Source organism: Misgurnus anguillicaudatus, chromosome 14 (assembly GCF_027580225.2).
Source record: "Misgurnus anguillicaudatus chromosome 14, ASM2758022v2, whole genome shotgun sequence".
Taxonomy (NCBI): domain Eukaryota; kingdom Metazoa; phylum Chordata; class Actinopteri; order Cypriniformes; family Cobitidae; genus Misgurnus; species Misgurnus anguillicaudatus.
The window spans coordinates 4,463,283-4,477,636 of NC_073350.2; the positions used below are offsets into that span (position 1 = coordinate 4,463,283).

A 14,354-nucleotide genomic window follows, 5' to 3' on the forward strand; every position below is an offset into this window, starting at 1 on the left:
ATTAAGGCAAAAACATCATCCTGATTTTTTTAAACTGCCACCGTTAAATTGTGATGCTGCCATGACACCTTGAGCCATCTTGTGTTGACACCAATCCAGAAACCATTTCTGAGCATGACCTAAACATTACAGCAAGCACATTTTTAGTATTAGATTACTAAGCGATCTAGTTGTTTTAACTTTAGAAATGAAAATTATACTCTTGAACGACCAACCTGCACTAAAACCACTAACAACCAATTAGACCAGTATACATCTTTAAGAAATACTTTCAGAATAACCTTTTTATGAGAGGCTCATTTCAAGTGCACCTTTAAAATTCAGGTACAATTATTGCTAATTATTAAAATGGTTTTGTGGACTGAATAGTCAAAAGCCTTGACAGGTGTTCTTATATAGTGATTTACCTGCACATTGCATGCAAAACATCACTGCTGGATGTAAGAGATCTTGTAGATGCAGTAGCTTCTGCTTTTTTGACTGTCATCTGTAATCATTGATCCTCATATGAAGACCTCCATCTGTAAATGCATTACAGTATAATTAAAGACTACTACATTTTATCATTGTATTAGAGTTAACTGTTGTGCTTCTTTAGGTCTCCCCACAAGGGTATTTTATTTCGGCAGACAGTCAGCTAAGAAGATTATAAGACCAGTTTTCAATTTATCTCCCACCCCCAGACTCTTCTTATTGACTGACTTTCTTATCACTGTTTTCCAGATTCCAGAGAATGACTGGCATCGTCATCCCAATCTGACATTTTGGAAACCGCTAGTTTTCGGAGAGTAAATGAGTTCAGGCTGTTTCGACCCAAAACTTGTTTGCTATATTGTTTAATCTATTGAATCAGACGATGAAAACACAATGAAAATAATTGACTACAGGGCAAAATACCCTGTTAGGTCTTACGTTAAATGACTATTGTATATGCAAGTATGAACAGACAATACACATAAGGAGAATATGCATTTAATATATACAGTAATTCATTCTAATGGCTACATTTATATTATTATTATTATTAATAGGCCTTATACTGCCACACATAATCATTATCACATGTAATAAACTCATCATTGATACTGTAGGTTATATATGTTTTTTTTTCAAAATCTAAAGATGTTACAGATATCCAGAGAGCAGGGTAAACAATGGTGGATATAAAAATAAATAAATAAAAAAAACAGGACAGGCAGTACGTCATTTCACCCCTTAGCCATGGAAAAAACACACTGTCATACTGTCAAAAACACATTATACTAACTTTAGACTGTTTGCTGTCAATAATATACAATCACAGTTATGCTTTTATCGGCATTTTACAATGGTTTTTCTTAGTGAGAGAAAATTTGATGCAAATTTCTGAAATCATATGACAATTAATTTTTCAACATAACTCACATTTCGCACCTTTGCAAATAAAAAATTATTACATGAATGTGTGCGTAAATCAAAATACTGTATCATGCTATCAAATAAAGCTATCACTGGTATATAAAGTCCTATTTACGTAAAGATATGTGCACATTTTGTACAAATGTCTAGCCTACCTTTGAGATACTAATATTCACTCATTACTGTAGGTACAATGGTGTACTTTTTATACCTCCCCATTGACAGCTTTTGTCGTTTTTCTTTCCTAAGAGTGTAGTAGACCTATTTTGCTTTACTTTAATTAGTTTACCATTTTTTCACACAACTCGGTTATTTTATAATAAAGAGTTGATGCGCAATTAAAACGGACAAATTAAAACAAGAGAAAGCGTCAATTGACAAAGCGCACATAATCCCTCTCACACAGAGACAAACGCAACGTCGGTGGAAAAAACCGAAAGCATATAAAAAGCGTTGAGGAGAGTTGATGCTCAGTGTCTGGGATCTCAGTGGTGGAGATGTTGTGTTCGGGGAGGCTGGACTTTAAGCTGACATTGAGATTGAGGAACATTGCTGGACGCACATGGTAAACGGAGCTGCTCGTGTCTCTTTCCCCCTTCAGCACCACGGCTTTGGACAGCAGCAGGCATTCAGACCCTCCTTCACCTTTACCCTCAGGATAGCTCTTTACTTCACTTGACTTTATGGAAACATTTTGCACTGGTTTGGACAAGTAAATTTACAAGTGTTCATCTTGGAGCGGAACCAACGGATACACCGTCACAACCGTTCTGGCAGGATAAACTATTCCATTGTGAGTAAAGCATGAGATTTGTAAGCAGTTATATGCTCTTAAAAATAAAGGTGGCATAAGGGGTTTGCGCGGAGATGCCATAAAAGAACCATTTTTGGTTCGTCAAAAACCTTTCAGTCAACACACTTTTTTTACCCTTTTATACTATTTAAAACCTTTATTCCACTACAAATAACATTTTGTGCTGCAGAACGGTTCTATTTGGAACCATACATACAGACAAATAATCTTTTAGGATTTTTTTTAAAGAATTTTGAATCCAGCGCCGGTAACGCACCGAAAAAGTTTTGTTTTCCAGATGACCGTTTTGAATAAATTCGGTTTTCGACATCTGCCGTATGTGCATTTTATATTTTATTCAAAAGTGTTCGTTTACTTCTGATTATCAACTTCTTGACATTTGACCGCAATAAATTCACTTAATTTGTAGTAGGCCTACGTCTACAGTCCTTTGTGGTTTCACTTAACACCAAAACTAACATGCGCACTTGATATTTGCGTTTAATATCATATCAAAGTGGACAAATAAAAGCGTTGCCTTTAGTTTACAGTTTCACGCGATTGTTGGGGCGCGCGCGCTTCGGTGTTCTGGACTTCTGCGCGCACACAGCTGCGTCGAGTTGCGTCGTTAGCAAAGCAGATGTAATATAAGTGTAATGTAAATATCAATTTTAAAAGTTTGTTGCTATCAAATAGAGCAACATATAGAGGACAGTTTTTTTTATTCGACTGAAAGGATATAAAAGGTACTTTTTGATTTTAATTCAATAACAATTTAAAATCATTTAACGTTTAAATAGCTTTTAATAAGTAACATTTCGATTTTAAATAAACATAGGTGTTTATTTAATCTTCGCAAACAATGTGAACAAAACACGATCAAACTATTTACCTGTTATGCCGTGCGTTAAACGTGCGCCAATTTGTGTTTTTATGTTTGTTTAATTGTTATGTTTAATAATTTCTGAATAATTGTTCTAGTTATCATTATTATTATTACAAATTAACAGAATTTATGGTACGTTTTTGGTAAATTGGGACACCTTTCCACCTTATGGTGAGTGTCAAAAAGTTTTCTAATGTATCTAAATTTATGCTAACATGAAAGTAACGACCTACTTACTTATCTTCATCCCTAGGTCGTTGTCAAGGGTCGTTTGCCTCTAGTATTTGGTTAACCGAACCGCGAAGCTGCTGTCTACGTGGACCGGTGCTGATCTCTCCCGTCCGACCGCAAGGACCAAACCCAGAGACATGGCCACGAACGGCACGAAAGCCTCCGATGGACACGTTTTAACAGAGGTCAACGAAGCGCCCACTGCCAACGACAAACCAAAAACTCTAGTGGTTAAAGTTCAAAAGAAGGAGATTCCGGAAAGGGAAAATTGGAAGGGAAAATTCGACTTTCTTCTGTCTTGTGTTGGATATGCCATTGGACTTGGCAATGTCTGGAGATTTCCTTATCTGTGCGGGAAAAACGGAGGAGGTAAAGACGAATCGCAGCAGTTACATGTTTCCCTGAAAATAAAGGAGTTTAAAAATCTCTAAATGGACGAAAGCCTGTCTGCTGATTGAGCACCGTATTCACATAAATGTATATTTCTGCTCCGGTCTGTGGGCAGTACGCATTCACTGGACCCTGAATATAACCCTAATCTTGGATGTAAAAACCGAAAAGCTTTTTTAATGTCTCATTTTCACATTTATTACTCTTCTGTCTGTTTAGGGGCCTTCTTGATTCCTTACTTTTTGACCCTTATATTTGCCGGGGTCCCGTTGTTTCTTCTGGAAACGTCCCTCGGTCAATACACGTCTATTGGTGGTCTTGGAGTGTGGAAACTTGCTCCTATGTTTAAAGGTAACCATATATAAACATGTATCGCACTTACAACTGTTAAAATAATCATTGTCGTTTTGATAGACTGGACCAATAATAGCATCAATGAATAATTTTGAATTATGTAAATTTAAGTAACTGTGTCATTTTGTCAGCCCAATGTTTAGTCTGTAAAAAAAATTACATGGAATTATTATAATGTATATACTTTTCATAGGTGTTGGCCTGGCAGCAGCAGTCCTGTCCTTCTGGCTTAACATTTACTACATTGTCATAATTGCATGGGCTATTTACTATCTCTATAACTCCCTCACTACAGTAAGTACACTACCGTTTTGCACTTTGGCTGTAAAATAGCTAAAAACAAGAATAAAAGAAACATAGAATAGAATAAACAACATATACAACATTGCTGTTTTCTAAATGTCCTGTTTCAGGAGCTCCCCTGGAAAACTTGCGACAACCCTTGGAATACAGACAAATGTTTCTCAAACTACAGCACGGCAAACATCGCCAATATGACAAGCGCCGTCGTGGAGTTCTGGGAGTAAGGGCATCTATTTTTGAAACACTTGAGAAATTCGTATTCCAGCAAGATACAGGCACTGCCTTTTGTCCTAGGCTGTGTAAAAGGACCACTGTTGTCTGACAAAAATGCGGCTATTGTGAATTTTTGGCAAACAACCCTTTAGTTGAATGATTTGCATGAGCAATTAGATGAGCTCTCTTCGAATGGTTTGTGCGATACGTGGTCTGACAGATAAAAAATCTAGACCTAGATTCTCTAATATTTTCTCCTTTCTTCCCTCAGACGTAACGTTCATCAGATGACCGACGGTTTGGAAAAGCCAGGAGAGATAAGATTGCCACTGGCAATAACATTGGCTATTGCCTGGGTTCTGGTCTATTTTTGTATCTGGAAGGGTGTAGGTTGGACTGGAAAGGTACGAATGTGGAAAAAGCTATTTTAATAAAGCAATAAAGGAAGCAGTCTTATAAAAATATAAGATGTGACTACTCTACCTAATCTGTTGAAAGGTTTCGGGATTAAAATCTCTGTCGTTTTCAAAATGCGTTAAACCCAAAAAAAAAAAAAAAAATAAGATATTTTGAAAAAAAAGAACCACAGTGCATTCTGCACAATATCAAAATCTTTGAACGCCCAAAACTAAATCTGACAAGCTTTTGTCATCTGTTTTTCAGGTGGTGTATTTCTCGGCCACATACCCGTACTTCATGCTATTTATTCTGTTCATTCGTGGAGTGACACTGCCAGGAGCGAAAGAGGGCATTTTGTTCTATGTCACGCCTGAGTTCAGCAAACTAAAAGAATCAGAGGTAGAGCGCTTTGTAATTACCATACGGTAATAGACATGTGTTCACAGGCGTGTAATTTGGTGAATTTTTATCGTGTCTTCTGTCCTCGTAGGTGTGGCTTGACGCAGCCACTCAGATCTTCTTCTCGTACGGTCTGGGCCTGGGCTCTCTCATCGCCCTCGGGAGCTACAACCCCTTCAACAATAACGTTTACAAGTATGCAGCAATTGTAAGATTTAAGAGGCATTTGAATGATGTTTTTAATTTTGTACATACCTGAGCAAAAACATAAGGTTGAAGATTTCGAATTCATTAATTTTATTGAATTTTCTTTTGGTATTTGGTCAAGCACGTCTGAAAGTGTTTTATCTAAAACATAATATATATTCTTGTAACCTTTAGAATAGATAAATGATTAATAACTAAACAATCACGTGTTTTCATCTATTTCTCAGGGACTCAATCATCGTCTGCTGCATCAATTCTTTCACCAGTATGTTCGCTGGATTTGTCATTTTCTCTATCGTAGGGTTCATGGCCCACATCACAAAGCGACCCATAGCAGATGTGGCTGCCTCAGGTAATTATGATGGATATCAGTAAAATCACAACAGTTCTGCTACAAACTCTAAAATTTAACTGTAAAATTCAAAGAATGACACTTATTTATTAAGTCCACATGCCAAAATATTATACAGTATAGTATTTGTGTTTTTAATGTTAGCAGATTACTCAATTTTTATACTCGTTTTATAATGTTAGGTGAGATTATATACAGTAAAACAAATCAATTTTATGTCATAATACAGATATTAGAAAACTAATGTTTGTTGTTTTTTTTATCCCCAGGGCCAGGGCTGGCGTTCTTGGCCTACCCAGAGGCAGTCACACAGTTGCCCGTCTCACCACTTTGGGCAATTTTGTTTTTCTCAATGTTGCTTATGCTTGGCATTGACAGTCAGGTAAAGCACATTGCACTGAGGTTCAAAGCTTAATACTGGTTTAGACACTATGCCCACATATGTTATTCATCCCTTAGAAGTAGACATTATTTTACCGAATATTTAGCACAAATAAGTTATTTGATGGCAAATTTGCAATTGATGGATACAACATCATATGGATATAAAATCTCCTTTTAAGATACTTATGTCTGTAAGTACATTCATGTCTAAACCAAAACATCAAACAGAAGGCCAACCGCAAATATGTACCCCAAAACAAAGTTTTATAAAATGTTAAATGCTCTCTTATTGTCGTTTACTTAATAATGAGTAAATGTAAATGTACCACATTGTTAAATGGAAAACAAATTGGTGCATATTTCTACCTGATCTTACAGATCGCTCATACTAAATAATAATTTTCGAGTGTAAGTGTTTTTGTTATATCATCAGAAGCACCATTTAAGATTGATAAAGCACAACCAGTCCCTCTGTAATCTTTCAATTCAAACCTATCTTTCAGTTCTGTACTGTGGAAGGCTTTATCACGGCTCTGGTGGATGAGTTCCCTCGCTTGCTGCGAGGAAGACGAGAGATCTTCATCGCCATTGTCTGCTTTGTGTCTTATGTGATTGGCCTGTCAAACATCACCCAGGTAAATACACCTTATTCTCCCTATTACAGTTCATCACCAGTGATTTGATGTCATCTTTAACATGGCCATCTGAAAGAGGCTGACAGTGATGATCCTAACATGCATAGATAACAAGATATTTCATATTACTGTTATGAAAGCGAATAAAACAACTCTGCAGAATGAAAACAAAAACCTAAAAATGATTCATTTAAATACAGTTGCCAGTCATGAACATAAAGACAACCTGAATCCATCCATAACCTATTTGTATTTAACTTAGCACAAATTGTTTTCAACTTAAACTTTATTTTCAGAATGAATACGACAAAATGTATATATCATTGAACTTCTTGATCAAGGATCCGCTATTTTTCTTTTAAAAATAAAGTAAATCTAAGCCCTTTATGTATTTATCTAGCATACATTATAGTCACGATAAGGAGAAGTCAAGGGGAGTATTACCATTTAGGATAATCCAAGAAAATCATTCACAGTGGTTTAGTCTAACAGTTTGTACACTACTACTCAGTCAACACATTTACAACACTAGAAATCATAAGATTATTCACAAAAAACGTATGTTTTTGAATATAAAGAAAGATGTACGTCTGTAGCTTGGCATATATTAAAAAGTCACCTAGGTGACAATATGCACCTACACTGTTAGACTTTTTATTGTATATATGCAGTAACTGTTACTGTAAATGTCCCATTACAGTACCATAACTGTACATGTTTTTTACAGTATGCTGCCTTTACCGCAGTTCCATTTTACAGTATAATACCCTTACTGTAAACTAGTTTTAAAAAACATACTGCCTTGAAGGGGAATCAAACAGGTCACCTGTGTCATAGGTCTGTAACACCACCACAGTGCCACAGAGTCACTAAATAAAAGTTACTCGCTACACTCCTGAAGTTGCCTCTTCTGTCACTCTCCCAACACTTCAAGGAGTGAAATATTGGCGTCACTAGTGTTTTGAAGTCTTGAGGTCAAATTCAAATCTGACGGTCAAGCATTTATCCATAATCCCTTTCTTGTTTCTATCTACAATTCTCAATAAATTATTTACACTGCTGAAAAACAATTCACATTTTGAAATTTGCTTCACTGCTAAAAGCATAGCAAATAAAATGTATTTCATTTCATAGATATATTTTATTTTTCCATTTTATATGCTTTTATAACACTAGCTGTTTTATTCAACTAGAGTAGCACTACTGCTGTTGTTTTACAGCAGTCTACTGCAAATTCAAAATATACAGTAAATCACTGTAAATTAAATTTGAATACCCATAATGCAATGCATATTACAGTAATGAACTGGAAAAGAAAATGATGGTATTTTACTGGGCATTTTGTTGTAAGTAACTGTAGAAATTACAGTTAAGTCTAACAGTATAAGTATGTGTTAATGTCAACATTGTATAGATATGATAATGCGGTAACTACGTTCAATATGTGGCATCAATTCACATAAAGCCAAGATATAACAGACTCTGGTGGAGCTAATATAAATAGTGTTTGCCATCAAGGGATGCAATCTGCGTGGCTGGACATTTTTAGGGGGGCAGAGGGAAAACCTTGGGGGATATACCCCCTAGCCCCCCGTAGACTTCCGCAAGGCTAGAATAATCAGTATGCTAATTTCACATGAAATACAGTTAATATAACAACAGAGTAGCCTGAACATCCCGAATATCCAATGGCTACTGTGTTTACAAATTACTATGCTTAGCTAGTTAGCATACTAGCATTACATTTCAAAAAGTAAACAGTAAAAAGTGTACCTGGAGCAACCGGAAAATGGTGTTTTAATGCAATTATGGCTTACAAGATCTAATTTATGGTACAGTTGATGACAGGTTTGATTGTTGGTTGGTTTTATTTTGACCATAGCCAGATATTTTTGATCATGCATTTCCCATATAACTGCATTACAGCTTTCTATAATAGACTAAAAGAATCAAATGTTTTACTAATTATGTGATTTTTGCTTAATTTACAGGGTGGCCTATATGTGTTTAAACTGTTTGACTACTATTCTGCAAGTGGAATGTGTCTGCTGTTCCTGGTGTTCTTCGAATGCGTCTCAATATCCTGGTTCTATGGTAAATATCAAGTTAATCTTGCCGCAATTTCAAGCATATGATATGTAGCTCAAAATAAATAGCGATAAACCTAAATAAAATGGTGACCAGATACAGTAGTACAGATAACCCCCTTCTTATATACATTCATATACATTTTTATATTTTTATTTTTGTTTTGAAACATTATTAAGTCTTTTGTTATACCGTAGATTTTTATTCCCAAAACACTATTTAGCCTACGTATTTTACAGTTATTCACTCATTCTATTGCTATGCCCATCCAAACGTAACGCAAAGCGCATGCTCATTATTATCAAAGATCTTTATAATTCATGCTAATCTGACTGCCAGACTCATTTCCACAGTCATTTCATTTGAATGAACGTGAACCTGTCGAATCTTAATTGTTTTGCATGGCAGGCTTGATTATGCAAACTACTGCATGATTCTCTATTTGCATTCATCAAGAGGGCGCACGTAACAGTCCCCAGCCCAACAATAACACAAAATGAAGCGCTAATGCATTCTCAAACAGTAACTCTCTTACGTTGTGCCTGCTGCAGGCGTCAATAAGTTCTACGGCAATATCGAGGAGATGATTGGCTACAAGCCCTGCATTTGGTGGAAACTCTGCTGGGTTGCGTTTACCCCTTTGATTGTGGCGGTAAATAGTTTCTCAACCTGTCTTTGTGCATTAAGCGCCTCTAAAGTGGTCAAATTTATCACAAACTGTTTCTTCTTTCTGTCGCAGGGCGTCTTTCTTTTCAGCGCTGTTCAAATGGTGCCGCTGACAATGAATAATTATGTGTTCCCAAAGTGGGGACAGGGTGTTGGGTGGTGCATGGCCCTCTCATCCATGGTCCTCATCCCGGGATACATGGTCTACATGTTCCTTACTCTGAAGGGCTCATACAAAGAGGTAACGTTACCGTTTTTAAGCTCAGCCACAGGTGCATCTGTCAGGAAACATGAAAGTCTCTCCACCGACGACGCAGTAATTGATTTAGAAGACGTGCATTATTAATGCTGATGTTCCAGCATGGGGTGTTCCTATTTCGTGGCTATTGGGTTCGTTCTAATTGCACCAATTAGTCTCTGGTTCTTGCCATTTGAGTGCGCAATCAGTGACTTGGACCGAAATGAGATGCATAGAGGGTTTTTTTCTTGCCGCATGATGCTTACCTCTCTATCTCTAAATCAGGTTTCTGAAAGTAGTAATTAGGAACAAAGAGCTCCAAGCGAACATTCAGAGCGAACATTCAGATTGTAGCTTGTAAGAATCTCGAGTCTTTTGAATCAGCATTTCTCACCACAGGGAAGCAAAAGTCTGCATTTGATTTTTTTCTAATTCGTCCAATCAAGGTCATACTTCGCACTTTCATACTTACGTTTGCACTTTCTTTGCTCGGCATGAACGCTTCGCCTCTCCTGAACTGACAACTTTTCTCTCTTCCGTGTGCAGCGCCTTCGGATAATGATTCAACCCACAGTGGTGGTTCGAACTCAAGAGAACGGGCCCGAACAGCAAGCTGAAAACCCCACCCCAGCCAACGACGAGGCCTACATCTAACCGTCAATCTCCTTCATCTATAAAGGTCAACTTTCAGTGAGAGAACAAAAGCGTAATCATGGTTGAACACAACCAAGGACTTCCACGTCTAAAATATAATCACCTACCTCCACGGGAACACCAACCTGATTACAGTTTGATTTCTTTGTTTTTTGGAACATACATAGGCTCCAAAAAATCTATCCAGCAATGTTGTTTTAGGGTTAATCTGTATTTTATATGCAAGATTGTAGTCTTTCTAAACAAAAAAACAAACAAAAAAAGGTCAACGTATAACCACAGGATTACTTAAATTAAACAATAGTTCAACAATTGGCGTCCCAGTGTAATTCCAACACCACTGTGTTCATTTACAATGACGTGTAATTAATGTATTAAAATATAAAAATACAATTGTAGGTTAGAATCGAATTGTATTTAATTGTACCTGAAATATATATGTATAAATATAAAAACAGGGAGAGAGAGACTATGGGAGTGTGCAACAGGGCAAGATTAAGACCTTGTGACTACGTCAAGGTTATGTAGTCAGACAACATTTTTCAAAAATCTTTAGTATCAAAGACCACTCCCCCCCCCCCTTCAGCCTTTGGGCAAACCTGAAAAGCACAAGATCAGTATGGATTTGGGTTTACAAATGCTCCAGGCAGCGATGAATTACCAGCCACAGGGGCAAATTGACACAAAAAAGACTGTTAATTTTTTTCCTTCATTTTCTAAGGCGAAAAAAATCTTTGTATGTGTTTTTTTAGGATTATTTTAGTACGTGTTTTCTACGTGAGAGTAAGAAGGACCAAATTCATGTTTTTGTGCAAGTATGCTACTGACAGATCTGAAACACTGTTTTTCGTTGCTTCTGTCTCACCACATCACTGCAAAGCACAGGGTACGAAAAGTCATTTTTCGGGGCAGATGTACCCTGTGAAACCACTGTTAACCTTGCTCACCACATTTGCATGCCACTCCTCAGGAAAAATTGCGAAAGTGACCAAAATTTACTCTCCTGGATCAAAAAGATTATAGCTGTGAGAAGCCTTCGGCAAATAACGAGTACAGAGCAGAAGCTATAGTCTGTTGCCATGGTTTCAAGGGTCATTTTGTCAGACGTCATTGACAAACCAGCACGCAGTGTCAAAAATTGGCATGCCGTTGTTTTTGAATGAAATACAAAGTATGGGATTGTTTTACATACATTGAATATTGGGGCAATAATCCATTTTTTTTAAAAAGGATAAATTGATATATATATATAAAGGGTTATATATAACAGAGAGAAAGATGTGACTATTTTTTATTTCCCTTTTTAAAATTTCACCTGTGAAAAGCACAAAGCTTTAAATTCACAAGCAACAAGGGATGAATCTGAGAAAAAGACCAGGTTAGTTTGCGTCTATGGCAGCTATATGTGACAGGGATTTGGATCCATTGGTCAGTTTCTTCTCTGCAAGACGTCTGATGAAAATGTGCAATCAATAAGCGTTTTCGTGAAATTGTATAAATTTAACATCAGATTTCTCTCTGAAACAATGTTGTAAAACTGTACCGTGTAAAAGTATCTGTGAATGTCTGTTTTGAGGATTTTGTCTTGTTAAAGAACCTTATATTATTTACTGTTTACTGCAATAATGCATCGATCTCAGAAACTAAAGCACATATCTTTCCGAAATGTAAAAAAGAGTAGTAATAATAACAAATGAGTAACAATAATGAAAGATTATAAGAGAATAGAAAATATGTCTAGTCAAACAAGATATTGTTTTGTATATTTCTAACTGTTTGAGCCTAATGTAAAATATTCTATGTAAAAAATATATAATAAATGTCTTTAGATGGTGTTATATAAAAGCATGATTGCCATATGTTAAAGGATAAAAATAAAGTATTATAGATTATAATGTGTGCTTTAATGTCTCATGTGTTTCATTGCATATTAAGAATTTGGTGCCTCTAAAAACAAAATTGCATCTGGAACAAAAATGGCTTTTTTATTATTTCTTAAATAATTACAGCTAAATGTTGAGACATTTTTTTACAAATTGTGAAAGGTCTCATTTAATGATACTAAGAAAGCAATTTTAAACTGTTTTGAATATCAATATTTTCCTCTTCTTATTGCATAAATATACAATTATATTAATGTATATTAAATATATTTCAAATTACTGTTGGCTGAATACATAAATCCACAAAAATTAAAGTTTTATTTATTAAAATAATTATTAAATATGATGTACTATAAAATTAAATATTTTGATATTTAAAGGTAGTAGGATTAATGTACAATGTATTATTAATATTATGAATAAGTAATATACATACATACATTTTTTACATTTTATAACATTTTTTGAATGTCAGTTGATTTTTCCATAATCGACAATATGTTGGATCATAATTCACCTTAATGAATGATTAACATATTTTTTTCCCAAAGGATCATTAGAGCATTAATTCTGCTTTTATTTACCATTTTTTTATTTTAATTTAATGGTAAATACATGCTTACATTTATAAGTGAAAATCTGTATTCAACGTATTCCTGTGAATCTATCCTTATGATCCGACATACTGTAGTGCTTTTATTGTAAAGTTTCATATTGTGTCATTCCCTGTGGACCACATTTGCCACCGCTGTGATATAATGCACGAGGATCCAATTGCCATGTCAAATCTAGTCTGGGTGGGGGGTTGATGGGAGACGAGACATTTGGAAAAGGCTTGATGTCGGAGTCATTCTCTCTAGTCTTTACTGCTGAGCCAATGACAGAATTTACCTCAGGCAATGTGCAAACCAAGTGTAAATGTTAATCTGTTACAAAGGACTAACTTATCAACCTAGAATATAAAATTTACTATGTTAACTGAATATTTTTTAATAAGATGTAATATCTGTTTTTATATTATTGACTACAGAAGCCAAACAATTTTTTTTTCAGAAATTAAACCCATGATGTGGCTGTGTCTGTCATTATTTGACAAATTTTTTGTATTACTATATTGTGGCTGATAATCAGAATTATAATAATGGGAACCAAGCACGCACACACGCGCATGTGCACACACGCACACACACACACACATTGTACATGTTCTCTTATCTGAATGTCGCACATGGCAGGCCAGGCAATAAGTTGTTAGCTAAAGCATATTTAAACAATTTCATTTGTATCTTGATGTTACACACATTCCTAGTAAAAACAGATTTTTTTATCTGTACGAGTGACAGCAGCTGAATATGTAATCTGGTGTTTCATTCTGCTAATGTCTGTAAAACATTGCGATGGTGCCCAAATGAGGAAAAACAGAAGATTTTTATTTCATCCTCTTCTGTGTCACTTAGAGATGAAACAGTGTTGTCTGGATTATTTAAGCCCGTCACATTCACAGCAAACGTGTCTTTTTTATTAATTAGTATTTTGAAACGGGTCTGTCATCTCATTTCAGCGAGGGTCTTTGTTTGAGCTGTTATGGTTCCCTGTCATTACAGGTTTTTAATTTACTTTTACTTGACAAATCTCCACCGTTGTCTTTCACAGTCAATGTCATATAGCTAGAATGAAATAATCTCTTTATTCTCTACTGCTCTCACTGATGCTAAACAGACCAATATTATTGCTATTAGTGTGATTCTGTTATAGCCCAGTTGCGTATTAAAGGGATAGTTCACCCAAAAATAAAATTTCTGTCATTTACTTAGCCTCATGCTGTTTCTTTATTTTGATACAACAACGTTGATGGTACCCGTTGTCTTCCATTGAATTTGT

The 14,354-nt window shown here is 35.7% G+C and overlaps 1 protein-coding gene across 1 annotated transcript; it reads left to right on the forward strand.

The window, feature by feature from the left end:
• Positions 1-1,867: 1,867 nt before the first annotated feature.
• Positions 1,868-12,489, forward strand: slc6a1b (solute carrier family 6 member 1b). The gene is made up of 15 exons (XM_055183400.2): positions 1,868-2,191; positions 3,331-3,677; positions 3,918-4,049; positions 4,246-4,346; positions 4,466-4,575; positions 4,840-4,972; positions 5,232-5,366; positions 5,458-5,561; positions 5,801-5,925; positions 6,195-6,307; positions 6,813-6,944; positions 8,936-9,038; positions 9,584-9,684; positions 9,772-9,939; positions 10,483-12,489. Exons 2-15 carry the CDS (start codon positions 3,446-3,448, stop codon positions 10,588-10,590), a joined length of 1,797 nt encoding a protein of 598 aa, XP_055039375.1. The 5' UTR covers positions 1,868-2,191; positions 3,331-3,445; the 3' UTR covers positions 10,591-12,489.
• Positions 12,490-14,354: the final 1,865 nt, after the last annotated feature.